At 43.2% G+C, this 23,186-nt stretch overlaps 2 protein-coding genes across 6 annotated transcripts in view; one reads left to right on the top strand and one right to left on the bottom strand.

The window, feature by feature from the left end:
- The window catches only part of jmjd1cb (jumonji domain containing 1Cb), an 89,919-nt gene extending 85,708 nt beyond the window's left edge, over positions 1–4,211 (top strand). For all 5 annotated transcript variants that reach the window (XM_066693060.1, XM_066693058.1, XM_066693059.1 and 2 more), the window contains 8 exons: positions 317–485; positions 597–687; positions 784–914; positions 1,015–1,137; positions 1,724–1,863; positions 2,202–2,378; positions 2,656–2,787; positions 3,282–4,211. In XM_066693060.1, the coding sequence (XP_066549157.1) occupies positions 317–485; positions 597–687; positions 784–914; positions 1,015–1,137; positions 1,724–1,863; positions 2,202–2,378; positions 2,656–2,787; positions 3,282–3,377 (1,059 nt within the window). In that variant the 3' untranslated portion in view covers positions 3,378–4,211. The remainder of the gene's footprint in view (positions 1–316; positions 486–596; positions 688–783; positions 915–1,014; positions 1,138–1,723; positions 1,864–2,201; positions 2,379–2,655; positions 2,788–3,281) is intronic.
- Positions 4,212–6,722: 2,511 nt separating this feature from the next.
- On the bottom strand, positions 6,723–13,364 carry nrbf2b (nuclear receptor binding factor 2b). Its single transcript, XM_066693061.1, has 4 exons — positions 13,184–13,364; positions 10,532–10,616; positions 9,482–9,522; positions 6,723–9,130 (listed from the first exon to the last, which is right to left on the bottom strand). Exons 1-4 carry the CDS (start codon positions 13,211–13,213, stop codon positions 8,474–8,476), a joined length of 813 nt encoding a protein of 270 aa, XP_066549158.1. The 5' UTR covers positions 13,214–13,364; the 3' UTR covers positions 6,723–8,473.
- Positions 13,365–23,186: the final 9,822 nt, after the last annotated feature.

Raw genomic sequence — 23,186 nt, 5'->3', positions numbered from 1 at the left:
GGATAATAACGTGCTTTTGAAAGGCAAATGTCCAAGTGTTTGCACTTGGATTTCCGTAGGTGCGGTTTTAGATTTTTGTGTGGGTGACGTTACAGAACGTGTCCCGAAACAGATCATAGTTAACAACCCTTAAGATCAGTCAGATTAGTATGTGTCTTTTCAAGATTTTCATAGTGTGACTCAGGAAAAGATCTGAAAGGGAAAAAGTAGTAGCAACAGTTTTAGTCTTCCTATTAAGTGTTAAATGTATTGTGTAAATCAAGTTCTACGTCGATTTACATCTGTTTGTTTTTGTTTGTCTTCGAATTGTTTACAGCCTATTCTTGTGTCAGGCGTGCATAAGAAACTGAATGTGAGTTTGTGGAAGGCAGATTCGTTTAACCAGGAGTTTGCCGACCATCAGGGAGATCTCTTGAACTGCAAAGACGGTGTGGTTTCAAACTCCAGCATCAAGGAATTCTGGGATGGATTTGAGGATTTAACAAGTAAGCAGATTACATAATTTTCTTTGCTTTATCAGTTTTTAAGCTATAAGCCCCCCCTTCATGCATTTTATGTACTCTGCTATTAATGTATATACTTTTTGTTTTATAAAGAACGGCCCAAGTCCAAAGATGGCGAGACCCTGGTGTATCGGCTAAAGGACTGGCCATCAGGGGAAGAGTTTATGGCCCTCATGCCTTCCAGGTACATAATGGGTTTTTTTTATTTAGCATCATTACTTTGCATTTAAAATGTCAGCATTGTGCGTTAATAAAATGTTCCTTTGTTATTTAATTTAAGGTACGATGATTTGATGAAAAACCTCCCCCTGCCCGAATACTCAGATCCAGAGGGCAACCTTAACCTGGCATCCCGTCTGCCCACATTTTTCGTAAGACCGGACCTGGGGCCAAGACTCTGCTGTGCATACGGTATGAGAAACGGACAAACAAGGTGGCGGTGATGTTAAAAATGTATATCGCAACTGGATTGTATTGTCTAGGTCTGAAACGGTGGCTCCGATTGTTCCAGGTGTAGCTGCTTCAAAGGAGCAGGATTTTGGAACCGCTAACCTTCACTTGGAGGTTTCTGATATTGTCAGCATCCTTGTTTATGTCGGTGTTGCCAAAGGGAATGGAGTCCTTTCTAAAACAGGTAGGAATGGGGTTTATTTCTATTAAATGTGGGAATAATTGTGTGTGACCCTGTTGTGTGTGACTGTTGATGGAAGGCTACAAATAATAATCTGCAATCCGTTCTCTGAGCCTCTCCGGCCTCCGTGTGTTAAATACGATTTTAATAATTGAGAATGAACTGAAAGAGAGCAATTACTTTTTTATATATAGCTTAGATACCATACCTGAAACGTATTGAGAAAAACACAGACACTGGCTCTGTGTTCATAAAAGGTGAATAAACTGTAGATCTTAAGCTAGAAACGCAGGTTGTCAGAGGGGCTGCCCAGGCCCTCTCGGCACTGTTGTGTGTGTTGACTTGGCACAGTGCCCGTGCGTCTCCGCTGTCTCGTCAGCAGGATGATCCTCCACACGCTGTACCCTCCGGTGTCTGTTTACACCCGTGCAGCTTTCTTCAGAAAAGCAGAGCATTTATTTAAGTATAGAAACAACTGGCATGAGCTGTTCATCATCGATTTCAAAAGAGGAAATTGGTGCCTGTCGTTACATATGGCAACGTTATTAACCGAACTAGCGGTTAGAAAGTGATGTCTGTGTTCTTGCAGGTGTGTTGAAGAGACTGGAAGAGGAGGATCTGGATGACAACATGAAGAAGAGATTGAAAGACTCGAGCGAAACTCCAGGGGCTTTGTGGCACATTTACGTGAGCAAAGATGCAGAGAAAATTAAAGAGTTCCTGCTAAAGGTTAGAATAAATGCACGTCGTCTTTTATTTCCAGGTGTTTCATTAGGTTTCAATTAAAAAGAAAAGATTTTGTGGTGGAAATAACCGTGACTTAATTTGATCGTGTATTTCATATGTAATAAGGATGACCAAACAATAAAGTGGTGTCGGGTTTCTGCAATAGCATAATTTTCAGACAACAAAAGTGCGTCTTGAGAATTTGTTGAAACTGAAGCCGTGGGGCAGAAGAGCACTGAACTCGAGAAGGAAGGGAGCAATTTAAAAACGACGAATCACTCGGCCGGTGTTGAACAGTGTTGCCCTGGCCCAGCCGCATTGACGTGTGTGTTGTGCTGCAGGTGGCGCGGGAGCAGGGCGTGGAGCCGACCCCGGAGCACGACCCCGTGCGCGAGCAGAGCTGGTACCTGAGCCGGCGGCTGCGCCAGCGACTGCAGGAGGAGCACGGGGTGCAGGGCTGGACGGTGGTGCAGTTCCTGGGCGACTCGGTCATCATCCCTGCAGGGGCCCTGCACCAGGTCTGCAGCGCCTTTCACTGATCTGGGCGTGTCTGTGTTTCTGTGTGATGATAGAGACTGAAAGTGCCAGAAAACCCCACGAAAAACACTGTGGATGTGAAAATAAATAATAGTGCTTATTGTTCAATAATAGTATTTGATGGTAAATAGATGCCAATAGATAGGTGTGTGTATCTTTATATAGAGGGATTTGTATGTTGTTGTTTTTTTACATTAAGCAAATGTCCTTTATCTCCGACTTTAATGTACTCGTCTGTATCTCATCTCTGCTCTCCAGGTGCAGAACCTTCACAGTTGTGTTCAAGTGATTAATGACTTTGTGTCTCCGGAGCACGTGGTGCACTCGTTTCACTTGACACAGGAACTGAGGTCTTCGAAAGAAGAAATTAACTACGAAGATAAGCTACAGGTAAAGCTACAGGGGAGCGGAGGACATCCTGACAGATCGCAACTGTCCACTCCTGCTTCCATATGTTTTTTAAATTGGAGATTTAAGTGGTTTACAGTATATATTTCAGGTTATAGATGCACAGCCTCACCACTGACTGTGACCAATATTCACACTACTCCCAGTTGGCTGGTATTGTTTTTATGTGCGCAGCGTTTTAGTTTGCATTTGATCATGAAATAAGAGAATATGCTTTGAGAAAATGACATGCCTGGGAAACCGAACGTTTGCAGTCTGAGGTGTGTAATAGAGCCTGCGTCTCTGAGCGCGACGAACATGTTTCTTTGTCAGGTGGTGAAAGCGGTACAGATTAAATGCGGTGTGAGCTCTGTGAGCCGACGCGAGCTACACGAGCGGCTGAGCCAGATAGCGTCGGGACTTGTGTTCCCTGCACCTGCGTCAGAGCAGCAGCAGGCGCCCGTGATCTCACACCAGATCCATATTTTCTTTTGTAGGTGAAAAACATCTTTTATCACTCTGTGAAAGACGCGGTTGGAACATTAAAAAGGTGCTGTGAAGAGGAGCTGGACGACATGGAGGAAAACTCGTGACCCTTTCCCTCGCTGTTGCTGAAGGACGCTTTCTGGAATTCTTCGTTCTGTAATAAATATGCACACTAACCTTAGCATCATGAACCTACAGTGCCAAGCAGACTCGAATTATATCTTTGTTACCGACACCATAACAGTATAGCCCAGCGCGTCGCGGTACCCGTGACTCAATGCAAGACTACAGATAATCTGCGAGTAACAGCACTGCTGTTTTTCTTTTTCATACTGTATAGTGTTTGTTTAAATAAAAAAAGATGAAAATGATGTATTTATTTTTGAAAGAATTACAGAGTTCTATGCTATGTTGTAGATCAAATGTAAATGTGACTTGTACAGTTTGCTAAATTTATTCTGATACTGTTCACTACATTGAGACAGTTACTGTGAGAGCAGATACAGACACCAGCTATTGCCTGTACTTGGGAATCTTTGCTGAACCGCACAGCCCTCTTGCCATATCTCTGAATATCGAACTGCCAAACTATTGTAAACAGTGTAAAGTTATATAATGTAAAGGAAGAAAAAGCTACATAAATAACAAGAAACACTTAAGCATTTTATTAAAAAGTATTTGCTGTAAAATTGAGACATTTACTAAAGTTGTAATTTATTTAAGACGGTTGTCTTTTTGTTAAAATTTATGATGGTGAACTTTTGAAGTTAAACGAATATTAAAACAATACTTATGCTGTGTAAATATATACATATATACATTCGATGATGTATTTTTTTAAAACATGGCTTGCTTCGATTTGTTAAAGTGCAAGTGTTACATGCTTTGTACATTGAAGTTCAAAAGGGTTTTACATTTTCCATTAAAATGGATTTATCAAAGTCTGCTGCCGTTTGCTTTTCATTCTGCATTTCACACTAGTGTCTGTCGGGGGGAGGGATGTCCGGAGCGTGTGAAGTGACCACAGATGGTGATTTAATCCGACACAGAACAGATCAGTTATTGCGTTTTCTTATCGCATCCTTGGGATTCTGTCTGACCTGCTTCTGATGCCAGTTTGTTACCTGTGCCTGTTTTCAGGACTCGGCCCGATACCGGAGAAGGGCAGGGAAGCGATGCAGAAATAGACTGACACGATACGACCGCTCTGCGATTGTGCGAGAGCCGACGCTTGGAGAATTAATCTGATGGGCTGGGTCTGTGTGAATACTCCAGCCACTGGAGGCCACTCAGTATTCATGCTGCGTCTGCTACCCTGTCCGCGCTGCCCGGCCGTGACCTCCAGCACAGCCGGGCGGCGCGCGAGAGAAGCGGACGAGTTGATGCCTGTGGGGGAGTTCGCCGTGTAAAGGGCTGCTGTTTAAAAACACGATCCGCTCCTTTCCTGTTGAACTGCCCACACTGACCTATGAATAATGTAAAATGTCTGCTTGTGAAAATGAAAAATGTACATTCAGGTTCACAAAACAGGAGAGAACTATGCAGGTGTATGTATATATTTTTATATATGAACATGCATATATATACCCCCCCCTCACACACTGAAGATTGTTCATCTAGAATAAGGCTCAATAATAAGTGCAATTGCTCTACAGGGTATTTTTCCTCAGAGCTCTGCCCCACCCACGATATTAACTCAGAAGTCGTATGAAGCGCTGGCTCATTAGCTGCAAAGGCACAAACGGCACAAGTGAGATGAAAGGGATTGCGCACACATCTCTCGCTCTTCTGCCGCACCTCGCTTTCAACTGCAGCTGTAATGCGTGATTTCCCATCGCCTCCACGGCCCTCTCAGCTTATTCTAATATTCATTCAACATCAAAGACCTCCGGTGCGACGAGGCACGTGAGCGAGCTCGAGCGGACTTCCTGCACACGCACACGCACATAGGAAAGAACTGCCTGCTGTGCCCCGCTAATGTGTGTTAATGAAGCCTACTTCATCAGTGTCCTCCCTGCGCCTCCCTTCCCCTTCTATCTTCAGACAAATACTTGCGTCGTCTTCAGCCCGATAATACCTCCGACCCATTACTGGACCCCGAGTCACCTGTGGCTGACCTGATTATCTGAGCCCCTTGTGAGGACGTCTCCCTTCCCTGTAATGATTATCTGGGCTCCTCCCTCGGTTTATTTTTTCTCTCTGCAGACTGGAAATAGAAAACAGCATGTCAAGGTTTCTGCAGACAATCGACAGCCGAAGGCACATTAAGAGACATGCAGCTTACCTGCCTATATGAAGCTAAACTAATAACTGAGTTTATTTTATTTCTAATGAACACATTTAAAAGATTAATTCTACTGTTCAAACCAGCACTGCCGCCTCCACCCCATGAATTCAAGATACCAAGCAGAGATCTTGTACTCAAACCAGAAACTATTCCTCCCGCAAAACCCCAGATTCATGTTTTATGGATCAGGTAGGATTCTGTCGGTCTTTAGCGGCCACCTCTGTAGCGGAATATATTCTTCAAAAAAACGATTTCAATTCCCAGCAAGATATTAGAGGCGTTTCATTCAGCCTTTTCTCCACCCAGGTGTCCATTTTGATCAACCATTGCTTTACTACTTGGTCAATCCAACCACAAGAGCATCTGTCCCTCCTGCACCATCCACAGATGTGGGATACAAGAATCCTTTGTTCATTTTCCTTGGAGAAATATATTCTACTGTTTTTAGGTGGCAGCTGTAAAATAAACCACTCTTTGTACAAAAAGATCACAGTCTTACTCAAGGTTTTTCACTTGGCAAACCCGAACCCGTCCCGTTCCTCATTTTAACCCATCTTTAAACTAACCCAATCTAAATCTACTAGACCCAACACTTCCCTCAACCCCAGCCAAACATCTGACCTCGACTTACGAGTCCCAGCATCGCAAACGGACGCACGACTCCCCTGTTGATCAGATCTATGACTCATATTATCGGGCTGGAAATCGTGCGCGCGCCGTTGGGATTTAATACACGAGGATTGTAATCGATCGCTGTCGGGCCTGTAATACGCATTGCAGCACATTTAAAAGAAGGCCGTTGCTCATCTGAGAGGGTCTGCGCTGCTTCCGTTTCGCAGCCCCCCCACCCGCCCCAAATCCACGCGCTCAAGCTCGAGCAAACGAACGAAAGCTGGTAATAATACCCGCTCCTGCAGAGACAGCATGAATGAGACGGATTCAAACGGCTGGCACAGCAGGCAGCGTCTTGACTATTCAAGCTGGATCATATTCCTCCTGGCGCACCGAGTCAATATTAAAACACATCAGACAGCAGAACCACCGCAATGTTAACAAAGGAGTTTCCCCCCCCCTAAATGAAGTTAATAAAGCAAAGATCTAATAATAATAACTACTTTAAATGGAAACTCTTCATTCTCAGTTAAAAAGTGAAAAAACACAGAAATCTTAAATAAACCATTTTATTTAATTAATATTTTTTTAAAGATCATATACTTACAACTAGCATTGTCATTCATGCATCACCAAAACAAAGTTACATACTCATTGTTAATTGAGAATTTGTAGCACATTTTCCTGTTTAGATTTACATCAAGCAATAATACAAAAGAAAGAAAAAAGAATATTCTTATGCACCCTGATTACTTTATGTAAACCGATAATGTCTTTTTACACATAGAAACATTGCTGATTTGGTTCCCTCTTTAAAAACAACATTTCAGCCATTCTCCTCGGCTCCAAAAGTCTGCATCGTGTTCAGAGCTCTCGCTGTATCCGACACACATGGATCCATCCAGGTTAGTGCTGCGAATTACGACAGCACCCCGACAATACAGATTAGTGTGTATTAAACAATCGCTTGCGTTCTGGTTAACCGACTGATTACAGTTCAAATGAACTCTAAGCACAATCAACGATGAGGTACTGTAGTAGGACTACGACTCGGGTAAAGGAGAAGGATTTCCAATTGCGTTTTGATCCTTTGCTATATTGTCACCCTTGGCTCACAACGCATTTATGCTGAGGCTGCGTGTTACAAATGACCCCCAGCTGACGTCCACAGATTAAAAGTTATATATATAATTATATGAATACCCCCCCTGGACAATTCAGGCAATAGAACCACCATATAAGGCAAATTAAAACAAATCTTTCAAAATATGTGTATATATTTATATACACACATACACAATATATAGTTTTCCAAAGGTGTGCACTACATTATGAAACCTTTTTTTATATTGTATCATATCATATAGTATTAAATATGGTTGAAATTGAACCAAATAATGCCATCGCTTATTATCTCATCTGTTTTCCACGTTCTCCCTCTCTATACACACATGAATCTGACAACAGCACAAAGATGCGCAGTCCAGTCCTGTCACCTGTCAGAGGAGGGGCCAGTCACCTGGCTGGGGAAGGTACATGTACTATACACCTGCCACACACATGACACACGTGTACTGTTAGTAATGGATCTTCAGACCTGCACATCTCTGGACAGGTAGAAATTCAGTCTGGGTTACTGTGAATGAACGAGTGAAACGGCTTGTGTTGCTGGACTTTCACCCGTCCCAAATTCACACGATGACAATGAAGAATCCAACAGACTATGAACACAGATCACAGTGCTTATTGTGTGTGTGTGTGTGTGTGTGTGTACTGTCTATCCAATAGGAAGCTATATCGATCATGTTTCTGTGGACCTGCAGGCGCAGACGCCCATGTGCTTCTGTATCACTGGGAAGGACATCGTATTGAAAAGCCATGTTCTACGAGCAACAGCACAATTACCAAGTTGACAAATTAAGAACGACACGGGAAAACTAAATATTGGATCTCAGCTGGTCAATGGACAATCTATTTGGGAAAGTGTTTAGGAAACGTGAGATAAAGTCTTCACTTGATTTCTCTGTGGGACCCACAACACAACCATACTGTGAATAAATGTCAGCAAAGGCACAAAATCCTACTGATAATTTGAGCTGAAACAGCTGTAGTACCTTGGGAGGAGAGAAGTCACTATTGAAGTTCAGTCAACAGTGCCACCGTGTGGCAGCTTTATTTTCCATCTGTTGGCTCCCAATGTCCTCTTCCTAGTGGTGGTCTATCCTCTCCTGTGTCCGACAGCCTTGTGTGCTTCCCAGCGAGTCTCGCTCTCGTTGTGTCCTCGTCTCGCCCGCACAGCGGTGGCTATTGCTTGTCCCGGTCCATGAGCTCCTGCAGTTCGCTCTGGAAGTCCTCAGGGAGCTCGAGGGCGGGGAGGTCGGCCAGGGCGATGTCCTGAGTGGGCATCTCCAGGGGCGGGAGATGTGGGATTGGAATGTCCTTGGCCTTCCTGTCCTCCGAGGGCTGCGCCAGGCCCCAGAGCTCGGACTTCTCCACGAAGTCGGCGTCGGCGTACGGCTCCCTCTCCAGCGGCGCCCTCTTCAGCCGCGTGTTCTCGCCCCGCAGGCGCTCGTTCTCCTGGGTCAGCCGCTCATTCTCCACCAGGAGGAAGTCCACCAGCTTCCTGAGGTCGGCGATGGCCGTCTCTTGCTCCTCCAGCCGGGTCCGGTCGTCCTTCGGGGTCTTGCTGCTGGTGAGGGGGCAGGGCTCCGGGGCCGCCCCCTTGTTCTTGAGCAGGTACAGCCAGGTGTCGTACTCGCGCTCCCTGGCCTCCGGGACGGCCACCGCACCGGGGGAGGGGCCGGGCGATGCCTGCAGCTGCCCGGGCAGCTCCCTGTCCGCCGGGGGGGTGCTGTGCTGGGTCCGCTGCCTCTCCTCTCGTTTGGCCCGTTTCCACTTCTCCTCAATCAGGCGTTGCTGCTTGATGTGACTGTCCCTCTGGAGCTCCAGGGAGAGCTGAGCCTGAGCAACACAAACACAGCAGGAGCCGGTGAGCAGCACACAGAGCAACACAGAGTCCTGCTGCTCCGAGAAGACAAACCCACTCACACACAACCGCACGACTTATTCACTCAATCTGTCGGTTTTTATCCAGAAAATATCACCTTCCCTTGGCGAATGTAATTGACACCCAATTCCTACAGTGTAAAACTAGAGCGTCTCTGGTGCCCTGGGGACGCCTGTGGGATCTCTCAAGTCAGAGCCCACAAATCTACAGCAAACAATACTGTCTGACATGTTGTGTAGAAGATCCTTACTGTGACTGAACATTAAAGCAACATTTCTAAAGCCACTGCCAGCAGGCATGCATACCTGATCACACTTTGTCAGCTTCATAGCTTCGCTGAGGAAGTCTAAACAAGACAGAAAAATAAAAGGATGTTACAGGCATAACTGCAGACTGATGACAGCATAAATACACAGACAGGGTTACAATCAGTTTTACAAAAGGATGGCGTTTAAAACAGTATGTTCAGAGCCAAGTGAACAGTTTCAACACGGACCATTATATCTCCCAGCGGGCAGAAACAGTGAAACAGCTGCTGGGCGTCACGATGCGCCTCTTACGTGTAAACGAGGTTTTCGTGGAAATGCAGTGAACACGACACTGATTAAAACAACAACAGGACACAAGAAATGTAGGAGGCACCGAGACAAGGCAGATTAAATGGTCTTCATCGGTGGCCTTTATGACTGGTCCACTTACTGTGCCAGCCTCTGCACGGATTCGGCCCTGTGCAGCAATTCTATCTTAAGAAACTGAATTCTCGTCTTTGTGAATTTTTTGCTTATGCACCATATTTTTAGGCTTCAACTCCACTACTAAAGACTGCCAATCTTGAGAACAGTTCGTTTTCCACCCATAAACCACAGAATGCAGTTTTCATTTCTAAGGAAAGACCTTACAAAACAAAAAAACAAAACCAGTCCAAAGCTTCAGTTTTAAATAGACGTAGGCCATTTCACTTGCATGCTTTAATAGGGTAAGGAGAATTACTGACTACTGTTATAGTTCAAAAGGAAAACAATTGCAATTTTTTCATAAAAGAAAGATAAATGGATCAGGAGTTAAGTAAGCCATTTAAAGTCCATTCTTCAGGACAAAGCATTTTTATCTGAGCCAAGCTGGAAACAAAAGGCAGCAACTAACTTCACTGGGGAACGCCATGTGTCTGTGTGCCGGCCACTAATGAGCCCGTAAACACCACTCCACCGATATCCTCTTATCTCCTGAAGGCAGTTAGTGGGGCATTACAAACATTCAGGAAATAGTTGTGTTCCTCTATCCTCTGTCTATTTTCATTAACATTTTAATAGATGAACAGCCTTAATGCCAAAGAGAAGAAAAGAGTTTCACTCCACCTGCTGCCTTTCCATGGCAAGCGATGGCTTCTTCATATTTGCCCACCGCCATCAGTCGCTCGGCCTTCCTGCTCTGCTGATGGGCCTGAAAGAGCAGCATTTCCTCAGGTTAGCATCACAGCGCTGCCGGTCCTCTCATGGGCACACCTTAAATGTCTGGCTTTATGTTTAACTATTTAGTGCATGTTGAAATGAGGCAGATATTGTCTGTGCACGGTACACTTAATCCTATTCAATTACAGTCTGAAGTTCAACATCTGATGCAATTTCAACACACCCTGGCACAGGTTTCCAACATAGATCTGAGCCGAAAATAAGACTCTTTCATAGTGTACAGAAAACAATCAGACCCAAAACTTCACCCGTCTAGACTGGCCAAAGCACCCTGACACAGTTAATGTACAATACAGCGCAAATCACTACTACACTTCAAATTGTTGAGAGCAAAAGGCAACATCCTTTCATAGATATTAATTAACAAAGCCTGAGATAAAGCTGGTTGTCAAACTTTGCTGGGGACAACGCACTTTATGGTTAACATCAAAGAGGGCACAAATAACGGACACTCCAACATGCTGATACAATGTACTATATACCTGGGAAGAGACTTGTACTCTTTAATATGCTCCCAATGATAATGAAGGTAAAGAGCGGAGAAAGCTGCTACATAAGTGTGCTGCATTTATTGTAAATGTTTACATACTTGTACACACACACCTTACAAACGTGTGCAAAGAATGTAGGTCACCTCTTCACTTTTAAATGAGAAAACCCCCTGGCAGAGGCCGAGAGAGGAGTGGTTTGTGTAATCTATTGTTTTGTGTGAATCTTGCTTTTGGAGCGGAAGCAAAAATAAGTGAGTGCATTTCCAGTGGCTTATGTGTCGACACATGGGGCACGGTATGACACATTACTCATATTACATACACTATAACCTGTATGGCCCAATAGGTTGATTTATACTAGCTTTCCACGTCATCGGGTGACATACAGACATGTTGGTTGCACCTTCTCTGGCCCATTTTTAGTTTCTTTACAGAGACTATTTTATTTTTCAGTCAATCCACAAAATAAACAGAATATAGAAGAAGTTCTTGAACAAATCTCAGAGCCTTCCGCTTCACTTGAGGGCCAAAACACTGAGCATTTCTAGAACACGCATGACCTTGACTTGTCTAAATCTATACACCTGGATGTAAATGTCCTGAAATCTTCTCAAGGACCATACAGCACAGGACAAAACCAGTCAGCTCGGGGAGTGTAGCCCATGTGGTGTGCCAACACATTGTCACCTAAGCACTCCTTTCTCTTGGAGGACTTTCTATTCACCCCTGAAGAGGACATGCATCGCACATTTCACCCCTGCATTCGGGTGCGTGTAGCTCTGGGAATCACTAGCCAAAATAACTCCCTAAACAAGCGGCAATGTCAGTCACCTTCGTCGCCACTTCCACAAATTGTACCAAACTCGGGTTGTTCCCACAGGCCTCCTTAATCGAGTCAAGCATTCGCCACTCTCTGGTCTTCACTCCCCAGGTGGACAGGGCAACTGTGTTTCAATGCCTTATGCGGCCAAGAGAGGATAAATACGTGTGCGAGGGCAGGAGCCGCAGCAGGCACTGCCCACAGCATTGCCCACCGCCCTGGGGCACAGCGTAGTGACAGCCCTGACCTCAGGAAGGTTATAACGAGTCTGGAGGAGCTCACTGGCTCACAAAGAGGAGAGATATTCACCTCAAAAATGAGAAGAACAAGCGCATCTCTCTCTGACAGACTCAGTGTAGCGTATGTCCACAATCTTTCCTAAATGATCAATTCTCGAATTAAAGCTGGGTAGGTTGTGCTGGCGGTGCTCATGTATAAAGCTCAATTAAAAACTGAAGTTCACTCTGTTTACCACACATACACCACCAGTGTGTACCAACCATACTGTACACCGGCCAAATAACATGCTTTCACTCCAATAAACAGAAATTGCTTTGAACAGCACGTCACTCAGCTAAACTTCAAACCTAACTTCCAAAGGTCTAGTGGCTTAAAGCTGACATGATGTCCCACACCTGTGGAGAAGACATGCGCTCATAATGCAATGAAGTCTCTCGTATGCAGGTCCAGAGAGAAGCAGTAGGATAATAATACATAAGCAGGGCTGGTGACCTCACCCGATATAAAGAGGAAATGGGAGTCTGTTCTCGGAAAACAACACCCAGAGCTCAATCAAACCGGTGCAACATTTCCTTCCCCTCCAGAAACCGGATCAGATGTGGAGCAGGAGGAAAAGCCCCCAGACAAACCCGCATATTTACAACTGGAGGCATTTCTTGCATGCAATATAACCCCCCACTCTCAGTGTTAAAGACTGATCCCCCTGTAAAAGGACTATAAACGAGACGGTGCACAGCCTGGACCGGGACCAGCTCCCCACCGGCGCCGTGTGTGATGCAAATACAACTAGGACCCAGCCATACTACTACTACAGCAACAACACTACTACTACAACACTACTACTAGTAATGAGGGTGACAAAACAAACTCAATCCGGTCACATGACCAGGCCACAACCTGTAGTTGCCGTCTAAGTGGCTTTGTGCGGGACCCGGAGGGGGCTGTGCCGGAGTGTGTAACTGGCGAGTAAACACAACACAAACTTACGAGGTTCAGGGGACTCTCCACCACCTCCATCTGGACTGTCCTCACGACGGGCCGCTACATGGGAAACGCAACCGTGGCCCCGCGACGCGCATCAGGCTCAGCTCTGCCGACCGGGACCGCTGCTGCTCGGCCGGAGCGCTCGGAGGAGTCCCGCTGCTGGAGCACGGCCACTTCCCGTCCAGCGCCGTGACGTCATGAGGACGCGATCCCGTCTGTTCCTGGAAACCTCGTTCCCAGGGAGGAGATATCGCGATAGCCCTCTATGTGGGAAAGGACGCCGCCTGCTGGAGGATGAGATAGTGATTCATCTGCATAAATCTGTTATTTATGGTACTATGCAGGTCAACATTATTATTATGATTATTATGATTAATAATCATAATAATCATACAATGGAAATAGCCCTAAGAGTAATGAAGCTGATTTTGCATCATAAATCCTCTATAATATTAAAATAAGGAATAAGGCCCAATAAAGAAAATACAATGTGTGGTAGAAGGCAGCTTAAAAGTGTCATAAGGGAACAAGAAATGTCAATTATAAGGCTGTGGACACCTTATAGTCCAGGAATATTCTCATCTGTGTATTTGGGCTTCAATGTGGGGGAAAGACATGACCACCAGAGGGTGCTGGTGTCACATTAAAATGATTGACCCCTGTAAAACGGGCCTTCAATGACTACCTGCTGCGGCGCTTATCAACTGTATGTGTGTAGAGTATCCTGCCCGGATAAACAGGACATAATAATCATGCTAAAGGGTCAAACAGTGAAGAATAATCACGCTAAATGTCAAACAGGAACAAACAATTATGCTAAGGGTCAAACAGTGAATAATAATCATGCTAAGGGTCAAGATGTAAAGAATAACCGTGCTAAAGGTCAAACAGTAAAGAAGAATTATTCTAAAGGTCATGAAGTCAACATAAACATGTTAAATTAGTCAAACAGGCTAATCATGCTAAATGCTCTATGCTAAAGACGCATTATCATTATGTAATGGGTAATTCTATGCAAAGGTGGACTTTCGTGCTAAAACGACAAAATGGCAATGTGCTTTGGTCTGTGGGATATTTTTTACCCTTTAAAAAGATACAGAATCCATTATTTGTTTCCTGCAATAGTGTGAGGAATATCATATTGTGAAGTGGTTATTTTATGTATCAATTCAATTTATTCAAATATTACACATTTAGAAAAACATGAGGAAAAATGTGTTTATTGAGAAAATAGTTGTAAGTAGTAAAGGTACAAGCTGCACTTCTTCCTCAACCCACTGGGTGGTAGATTTAGCCTTCAAGTGAATTAAATGAGGCTTGGTAATGAGGCTGTTCTGCAGCAGTTTTGTAAATATCCTGAAGGGACCCTACACGGCGCATGCAGCTAACAACTGTGCTGGAGAATAAGTGACAGCAGTAATTGCATCTCATGAGCCCCCAGCAGCCACAGTAAAGGCACTTAAAGCAGTGGTTCCCAAAGCAGTCCTGGAGCCCCCACTGCCCTGCTGGTTTTCATTCCAACTGAGCTCCCAATTGCTTAATTGAACCCTTAATTGAACTAACATGGCCACCCAGAGGACACCTGGCTGGGGACAGGGCAGCCACAGCTTCAACAGGCTCCTGAGGACTGCCTGATAGGGGCCCATCACTGCCAGGGCCACACAGGGGGTGCTCTAAGACCAGGACGGTGGCGGGATTATATTAAGTAGGTAATAAATTGAAAGTTGTACCACACAGTGACACCAGTCTGTGTGGTGTCACAAACCATTGAGCTGCAAATATCTTTCTTTCACTTTTTTTGTTTGTTAGCTATAGTATCCAAAACTGGTGTAATCACATAATTTCCAGTTCTTTCTCTCTATCTAGATGTAGTGTTTCCTAATCTGCCGGGAGAATTACTCCAAATACAAATGAACAAGCCATTTTAAAAGAGAAAAACACTTTTTTGTCTCAAAGTAAAATTGAACAATATTGAATCACTGGATAACTCTTATCATTGTGCATTTCTGACTGCATAAAAACACTTTTTAAAATAAATATAAAGGCATGTGGTAACTGTGTGAGGGATGAGCAGAATGACAGATGTACCACAAATGAAGAATAATACATATTTATACCTGAGAATAAATCTGCAGCCTCTATGATCTGACTCTTTCTGCAATGTGAAGGAGGTTCTGAATTCAGTGAAACGTGACGTATTAGTCATGGCTGTTGCAGGATAAATGGAGCGCATTTATGCCGACTTGTGTTCGGATGAGAAAGCCGTACTGTATCTGCAAAGCTAGACTGACTTTAAATGGAAAGATCTCCGCCGATCTTTGTGGGTGTCCAAAGAGCCAACAGACAAATGTGAATTGTGTCAAAACTCATTGAAGAAGAGTCTAGTCCTCCATACACAGTGATCCTACCGGACACACTGCAATCATTGTTCTTGCATCAGCCACACGATAGTTGCACATGCACACGTCTGTGGTTGAATCTAACGTTCCTTGCAGCCCGAGCAATACTTTCCCGTCTTATTTCACAACTCCTTAAGCAGGAGGGCTCTTGCCTGTGGATTGTGTCTTAAAAATCGAATTGTGTAATCTAATCTTCTTCGGATGATAACTGGATCCAAGGATCACGGACATAACAGTTAGTCTGTATTTCTGTGCTTTCCTCTGGCAGCCAGAATAGAAATTGACAAGAATCTCTAACACATGCACTTTCTTTTCTTTCCTTTTCCTCTTTCCTAAAAAAACAACAACAACAACATTTGTGCAGAATAGATAGCAGTGGTGGTTTTGTTCTGTGTCTGACACACTGTGAGAGAGAAACACCGACTACTGACATTCCCTGTCTTCAACCCACCTATCCCACCGCCTTTACTGTTACAGGTTTCTTTACGGCCAGCTGTCAGGAAGTGCGGCCCTATTGACGGTGTGAGACAGGACAGAGGGTGGAATTTGGGAGTAGGAGGGCGGTTGTGATGGGCCTTTTACCTGCGTGAAGGCTCCTTCAAAAGTAGTGATGAGCCAGCTTCAGCCTGGGCCATCCTCTCCTTAGGAGGCCAGTATTTGGCAGCCCACACGTTGATGAGGGCTGACACGACTGCCTTTCTTCATTTAACCATTTCCTTTTTGTCTCCCCCTGCTTCCAGATTTTGCTTAGGCCATGCGTTTTCAGCTGTAGCCGGGCTTCTGCAGGCTCCTGTGTGCCGTCTGTATGGGGAAGCCCACATAGCCTCCCACTCAACGGCTCCCTAAAAGGAGAAAGGGAATGCCTGTCTCTTTGAAGCGGCTCTCTGAAACAAAGGGAGCCCCTCGGAGAGCTAATGTGCTTGACAAATATTTCTTTCTTTAAATTACACATGTAAAGCTATCGGGCTGCTCTCTGTCCTGCTCCAACTGTCAGGTGTTCCACCCACTCGCCAGTATCCCTGTTTTCCAGGATTTACAATTTCGTTTCAGATTTCTTCACACTTTCCCCCCTTTTTGTTTGTGTAACAGTGTAATTTATTTGCTAACTACAATTAAAATAAAGGGTAGAGGAAGGCATTCTAAATGTGAAACACTATATGGGTCTGTAAACACAGGACTTCTAATAGAGGTAGACTCAATAAATTAATTAACCTCCATATTATTGATTTAAACATCAATCTTTAAAAAATCACAACTGCCTGAAAATTAAATAGTACCGTAATCAGAATGATAAATCTATTATATATTTATGTACTGATATCACATAAAGGAAGGATAACAAATATAACAGCAGGGACAGCAGGGACACACGCACCCGGGACACAAATGGAAATTGGGCTTCAAGGCATTCAAGACAGAAAACAGGAGACACTTCTTCACACAGAGAGGCGTCACAATCTGAACAAACTCCCCAGCGATGTGGCTGAAGAGACAATTTGGGAACATTCAAAAACAGACTGGATAGGATCCTTGATCACTTAGTTAATAATGGACACCAAACGAGGGCGATGGGGCGAATGGCCTGCTCTGGATTGGACACTTTCTTATAAAATAAGCAATTTTTATTGCTTTAAGGACAGTAACAGATATTTTTAATTCGTTAGTGAGCACAAGCAAATTGTGTGCAATAAAATGATCTTTCCTGAAGCTTAAATACTTCAACAACCCTACAGATATACCTGTGGCAAAACATCTCAACATTTCCTTTACCACAATCAGGAAGGAAGTTCAGTTAATAATGTGTTTAATAACATTAGAAATGTCTAGATATACTAAAAATGAAATACATACAAAAATCTGCACCAAAAACTTTAGAAATTATACCATAAGAGCAGGGATCAGTCATAGACAGATCATTTTTTTCTTTTCAAGAGGAAAAGAGCCACCAATTGTAGCTGTCAGGAAAGGCCTCGTCGTGCCATACTGTTGGCGGGTGAGCAGACAGTTATTAATGAGAAGCGTGAACCCTATTTTTCCTACAGGGCAGGCACAACAAAGGTTTACATAACCATTTCAAAAAGCTGGACTTCTTAAACCCCAATGTCAAGACTTTCCTTTTCACCGAGAACATTCTTTGGTCATAAGAACATAAACGTTAGGAACAGGAGGAGGTTGAGCTGTCCGTCAGGGACCGTGTCCTGCTCTCGCCAGAGTCCCGTCCCTCGGAAAAGACAAAGGAGGTTCTCTATTTCAGATAGTTGTGAATAAGGGACACTCCTAATGCAGAACAATTTGAAATAGAGAACCTCCTTTGGACTTAACCAGTTTAAATGCAAATAATAGTTATATCATACAGTCCAAGTCTCATATTTGAGCTGCCTATGCAAAGATTTAAGACAATTAAACACAAAAACAGGACTGTATACTGTGTGTTTGTTTCTCCAGTAGTTTAATATACACCGAATTGCAGCTTCCAAGGGGTTTCAACTTTAGCCAATGTCTGATATAGAATGTAATTATTATTATTGTTAGTGTTAGTGTTCAGGTTATTATAATTATTAATAATCATAATACTGGTATTAAGAAAAAGAAGAAGTAAAGTGCAGTTTTAAACTTTGATCAAAACCACTGAATCACCATTAATTGTACAGACTTTTGTCTGCATTGTTTGCGTGAAAGAAACAGAAAGCTCATTAAATGGTGTAAATGAGTATAATTTGCATGAACATTTTTTTCTCTTTCCTGTATTAGTTTTAATACTGCTGTGCCAATCTTATCATGTTGCCTTTGTTGCACAGTAATACTTCTGCAGACATCATATGGATTTTGTTATAATAGTTACACTGGCGATAAGTAGATGTTTGTCCTGGGTGATGAAATAATTACTGGAGTGTTTAATTTCCTGAGTGATGTGTACGCTGCCTTGGGCCGAAGATGTGAGTCTGAATTTTGATGAACAGGCATTCTCTAGAAGCATGACAGAAATGATTAAGATGCAAATTAGCTAAAAAAAAAAAACACTACGCAAAGAGGTTTTAGATCAGAGATATGTCTGAGCTACACCATTTACTTCATTATTATGTAATTACATCTATTTGTTGGCAACAAGTGTGTTTTATTCCACTTAGTTGTGTAGCGGTGCAGATTGGATGTTTGTTGCTTTTTTTCTTCCCCCACAGAATAATAATATATGGCATTGAAATCTTTGGATGAGTTTCTCAGGCCTGGGTTGTCAGTATTTCGATTTCTTTCTTGTGTTTCTTGTTTTGAAGGCCATAGTGAGATTTCCACACTTTCTTGGAACACATTGATTGTAGGGTTTTGTTACTTTCTTGCTGGTAGAAGATAAAAGTTGGGATCATTGGAAAAGCCCAGGTTTGTGCTGCGACATTCATTGGTGGAAAAAGTAAAGCCACATTCATATCCCAGGCTCAAACCCAAGAAACTATTTCATTAGGCTGGGGGTAATATTCGCTTTCAGATTCTAGTTTTAAAATTACTTCACAGAATACACCATTTGTATAGCTTCCTCTGTCAGAATTTGCCTAATGGTTTTGTAAATGGCATTTTTTTATTGCAGTTGTAATAGCAACATATATAAGGCCAGATATATTATTGCATTCATTAATCTGCAGACCGTAATAATAAAATGTTAGAATAGTGAATAATAAAGCACTCCTTAGGATTTTAATAAATCTCATTGACGAGATGGATAGATATGTTGTATGTAAAATAGTCTCATTTGTATGTGTTAGCTTCCAAAGAAAATGTATTATGTATTTATTTTTTTATTAATTCATTTTCTTTACATTCCTCTTGCAGGATGGGATCCCAACTTTCCAGTCTCTTTCTCAGCCAGCGTTCTGCATCAATACTATTTTGAAACATGTCCATCATGGAAGAAAATGACATTGAGAAAGTGTTACATCATGTGCGTTTTCTTTTCATTTTGTAACACAACAATGAGACTTGGGTTTCACTTCTTTATTCCACTTCTCTTTCAATTCTCCATGTAAGCCACCTTGGAATATTATAGATCATAATTTGACAATATGGACAATTAACTGGTCACCTCAAAACAAACCATTTTCTGATAAGAATATGTTTAAGCACCCTGAGTATTCACCAGCTGAAGCCAATTTTTCGTAGACCAGGATCGCAATAATAGTTTATCAGATTAATTACGGTATCGCAGGTGTTTAGGGTGTCCGATCCAAACCTCTTTGGCAACGCACACAGAAGCGAAAGCAATATGAGGACATTTACAGCTCTCAATGGCAGGAGGTGGTGATCTCGCAACATAAAGTTGAGATCAAAGGACTGATGTTTCACACTTCAAACTGCTTGGCATTTCTTACCTAACCTGACAAAGGAACAGTGTAGTCCCGAAAATGCTGAACCAAAGAACTGGAAGGCAGTTTGGCGTGTCTGGTACAGGGTCTTTAACCCAGCAACAGGAAGACCACTTCCTCTTGGAGATTTCTTGTACCTTTGTCTGTAGCTGTTTTGAAAAGCTATATTGTAAGGGAGCAGAAAAGCATACTTTGATGTTTGGAACTACATTAGAAAACACAGTAGCTCTTTTGTATGCCTCACCCCAAACAGCTCTGCTTTACTTTTGATGTAGAAGGAAAATATGACTTCTTTGTCATTTTCTTTGTTTCGGGAATGGCAATAAACCTTCTTCTACATTAAATGCTAATAGTTGTGCAAAAGTGTACCATTTAGATCATGCGAAAAGCTTCCAGAAGATTCCTGGAACCACGCAATGTGTGCAGAAAGATGGGCATAATATATGAGCTTTAATTTAATAAATAATTCAGTTTGCTTGGGGCGTAACTATCCAGTTTAATTTAATAAATAATTCGCTTTGCTGAAACTATCCAGTTAAACAAACTAACAAAGTATCCTAATGAATGGCTGCCCACCCTGCCCACAGCACGTGTCCGTCACTGTCCTGGGTCTCTGCATGGTCCCAGCTTGGGGAGAAGCAGGGATCAGTGGACAGTGCCAGGGTGTAGGCCCTGGACTCGCTGCTCATCCCAGAGAGGGGGTCTGCAGAGTGACCTGCTCAAGAGAGGGGCACTGGAGCTTTAGAGTGGGGCGCTGGGGCTGCAGGACAGACGGCAGGACAGCGCTGCTCGGACTCCCCAGCTCAGCACTGGGTACAAAAGGCTGTGGGAGGCATGCAGGAACACCAAAGCCTCTTCAATTGTTATCAGATAGCTGCTTACAGAAAGGTCTTCCTAGTGTTTGCTGCATATAAAGCACAACCCACACAGCCTCATTATTCATTCTTTGAGCTGAAGAGGCTTGTTTTGCACAGATGTGCGCTTCCTGCCGGCATTTACGACTGCGATTCGGTGTTCCATTCTTGAAAGTGCGTCATTTAAAAATATGCTTGCTAAGTTTTTTTAATTCCACATTTAACAGGGACCGTTTGAACAGTTTCACGATGAGGCGAGGAATGACATCCACCCTTGCATTGCAGGACGTAATCCCGCCAAGGAGGCATGTGTGTGATATGTTAAATGTTTCGGACACAGATGAGTGTGCATTATCATCAACCTCTTGAACGAAGAGACCAAAATGTAGGTAATCATTGCAGCAGTCATGCACTTAAAGCATCTGAGACACCCAGAGTATTGGCACTAAAAACTAGTGTTCTTCCCCAAAACAGACTGTGTGATGTTCTTTACCAGAGATTGAAGACGTCCTTAGGTGTGAAGCAAAATAAATATATAACATTTACTCAAAAGTAGAAAGCTAGATCCCTTTCCACTCAACTCCAGCAACTGTTTCAGATGTCCGACTGTAGTCGTATGTTTAATGTCTGTGCAACTATACAAATGATTGCTTTCCTTTTTTAATTGAATTAATTTCTAAATTTAAATCTGTGCTTTATTTTATTACTGCGGTCTTAATTTGAAATGTAACAACTCAAATATAAACATATTTGACACTTAAGAAGTGACTGAAACTAGAAGGGACTAAAATAAGAAATATATTATTTGAGAGTGATTTATCGGTTTCTGATGATATTTCACATCTTATATATTATATATAATGAAAGCTTGTTCATTACAAAATTGTTCTAAAGTATAAAATATGGTTTCACAGGGACATTTATACTCATTTTACGGTTAATGGGAGATGTCAGTATTGAGAAATTAAGACTATTTACAGTGAGGGAAAAAAGTATTTGATCCCCTGCTGATTTTGTATGTTTGCCCACTGACAAAGAAATGATCAGTCTATAATTTTAATGGTAGGTGTATTTTAACAGTGAGAGACAGAATAACAGCAAACAAATCCAGAAAAATGCATTTCAAAAAAGTTATAAATTGATTTGCATGTTAATGAGGGAAATAAGTATTTGATCCTCTGTCAATCAGCAAGATTTCTGGCTCCCAGGTGTCTTTTATACAGGTAACGAGCTGAGATTAGGAGCACTCTCTTAAAGGGACTCTCCTAATCTCAGCTCGTTACCTGTATAAAAGACACCTGTCCACAGAAGCAATCAATCAATCAGATTCCAAACTCTCCACCATGGCCAAGACCAAAGAGCTGTCCAAGGATGTCAGGGACAAGATTGTAGACCTACACAAGGCTGGAATGGGCTACAAGACCATCGCCAAGCAGCTTGGTGAGAAGGTGACAACAGTTGTTGCGATTATTCGCAAATGGAAGAAACACAAAATAACTGTCAGTCTCCCTCGGTCTGGGGCTCCATGCAAGATCTCACCTCGTGGAGTTTCAATGATCATGAGAACGGTGAGGAATCAGCCCAGAACTACACGGGAGGATCTTGTTAATGATCTCAAGGCAGCTGGGACCATAGTCAGCAAGAAAACAATTGGTAACACACTATGCCGTGAAGGACTGAAATCCTGCAGCGCCCGCAAGGTCCCCCTGCTCAAGAAAGCACATGTAGGCCCGTCTGAAGTTTGCCAATGAACATCTGAATGATTCAGAGGAGAACTGGGTGAAAGTGGTCTCAGATGAGACCAAAATCAAGCTCTCTAGCATCAACTCAACTGGCCGTGTTTGGAGGAGGAGGAATGACCCCAAGAACACCATCTCCAACGTCAAACATGGAGGTGGAAACATTATGCTTTGGGGGTGTTTTTCTGCTAAGGGGACAGGACAATTGCACCGCATCAAAGGGACGATGGACGGGGCCATGTACCGTCAAATCTTGGGTGAGAACCTCCTTCCCTCAGCCAGGGCATTGAAAATGGGTCGTGGATGGGTATTCCAGCATGACAATGACCCAAAACACACAGCCAAGGCAACAAAGGAGTGGCTCAAGAAGAAGCACATGAAGGTCCTGGAGTGGCCTAGCCAGTCTCCAGACCTTCATCCCATAGAAAATCTGTGGAGGGAGCTGAAGGTTCGAGTTGCCAAACGTCAGCCTCGAAACCTTAATGACTTGGAGAGGATCTGCAAAGAGGAGTGGGACAAAATCCCTCCTGAGATGTGTGCAAACCTGGTGGCCAACTACAAGAAACGTCTGACCTCTGTGATTGCCAACAAGGGTTTTGCCACCAAGTACTAAGTCGAAGGGGTCAAATACTTATTTCCCTCATTAACATGCATATCAATTT

Source organism: Amia ocellicauda, chromosome 20, assembly GCF_036373705.1.
Source record: "Amia ocellicauda isolate fAmiCal2 chromosome 20, fAmiCal2.hap1, whole genome shotgun sequence".
In the NCBI taxonomy this organism is placed as follows: domain Eukaryota; kingdom Metazoa; phylum Chordata; class Actinopteri; order Amiiformes; family Amiidae; genus Amia; species Amia ocellicauda.
The sequence above is the reverse complement of the archived record's forward strand: the minus strand, read 5'-3'. Positions and strand labels throughout refer to the sequence as shown.

Excerpts from the sequence above, each read along its gene's own strand:
- nrbf2b (XM_066693061.1), bottom strand. The coding sequence starts at position 13,213 with ATGGAGGTGGTGGAGAGTCCCCTGAACCTC. Across the intron at positions 10,617-13,183 it reads TGGAGAGTCCCCTGAACCTC|GCCCATCAGCAGAGCAGGAA; the intron begins GTAAGTTTGTGT and ends CTGCTCTTTCAG. Across the intron at positions 9,523-10,531 it reads TTGCCATGGAAAGGCAGCAG|ACTTCCTCAGCGAAGCTATG; the intron begins GTGGAGTGAAAC and ends TGTCTTGTTTAG.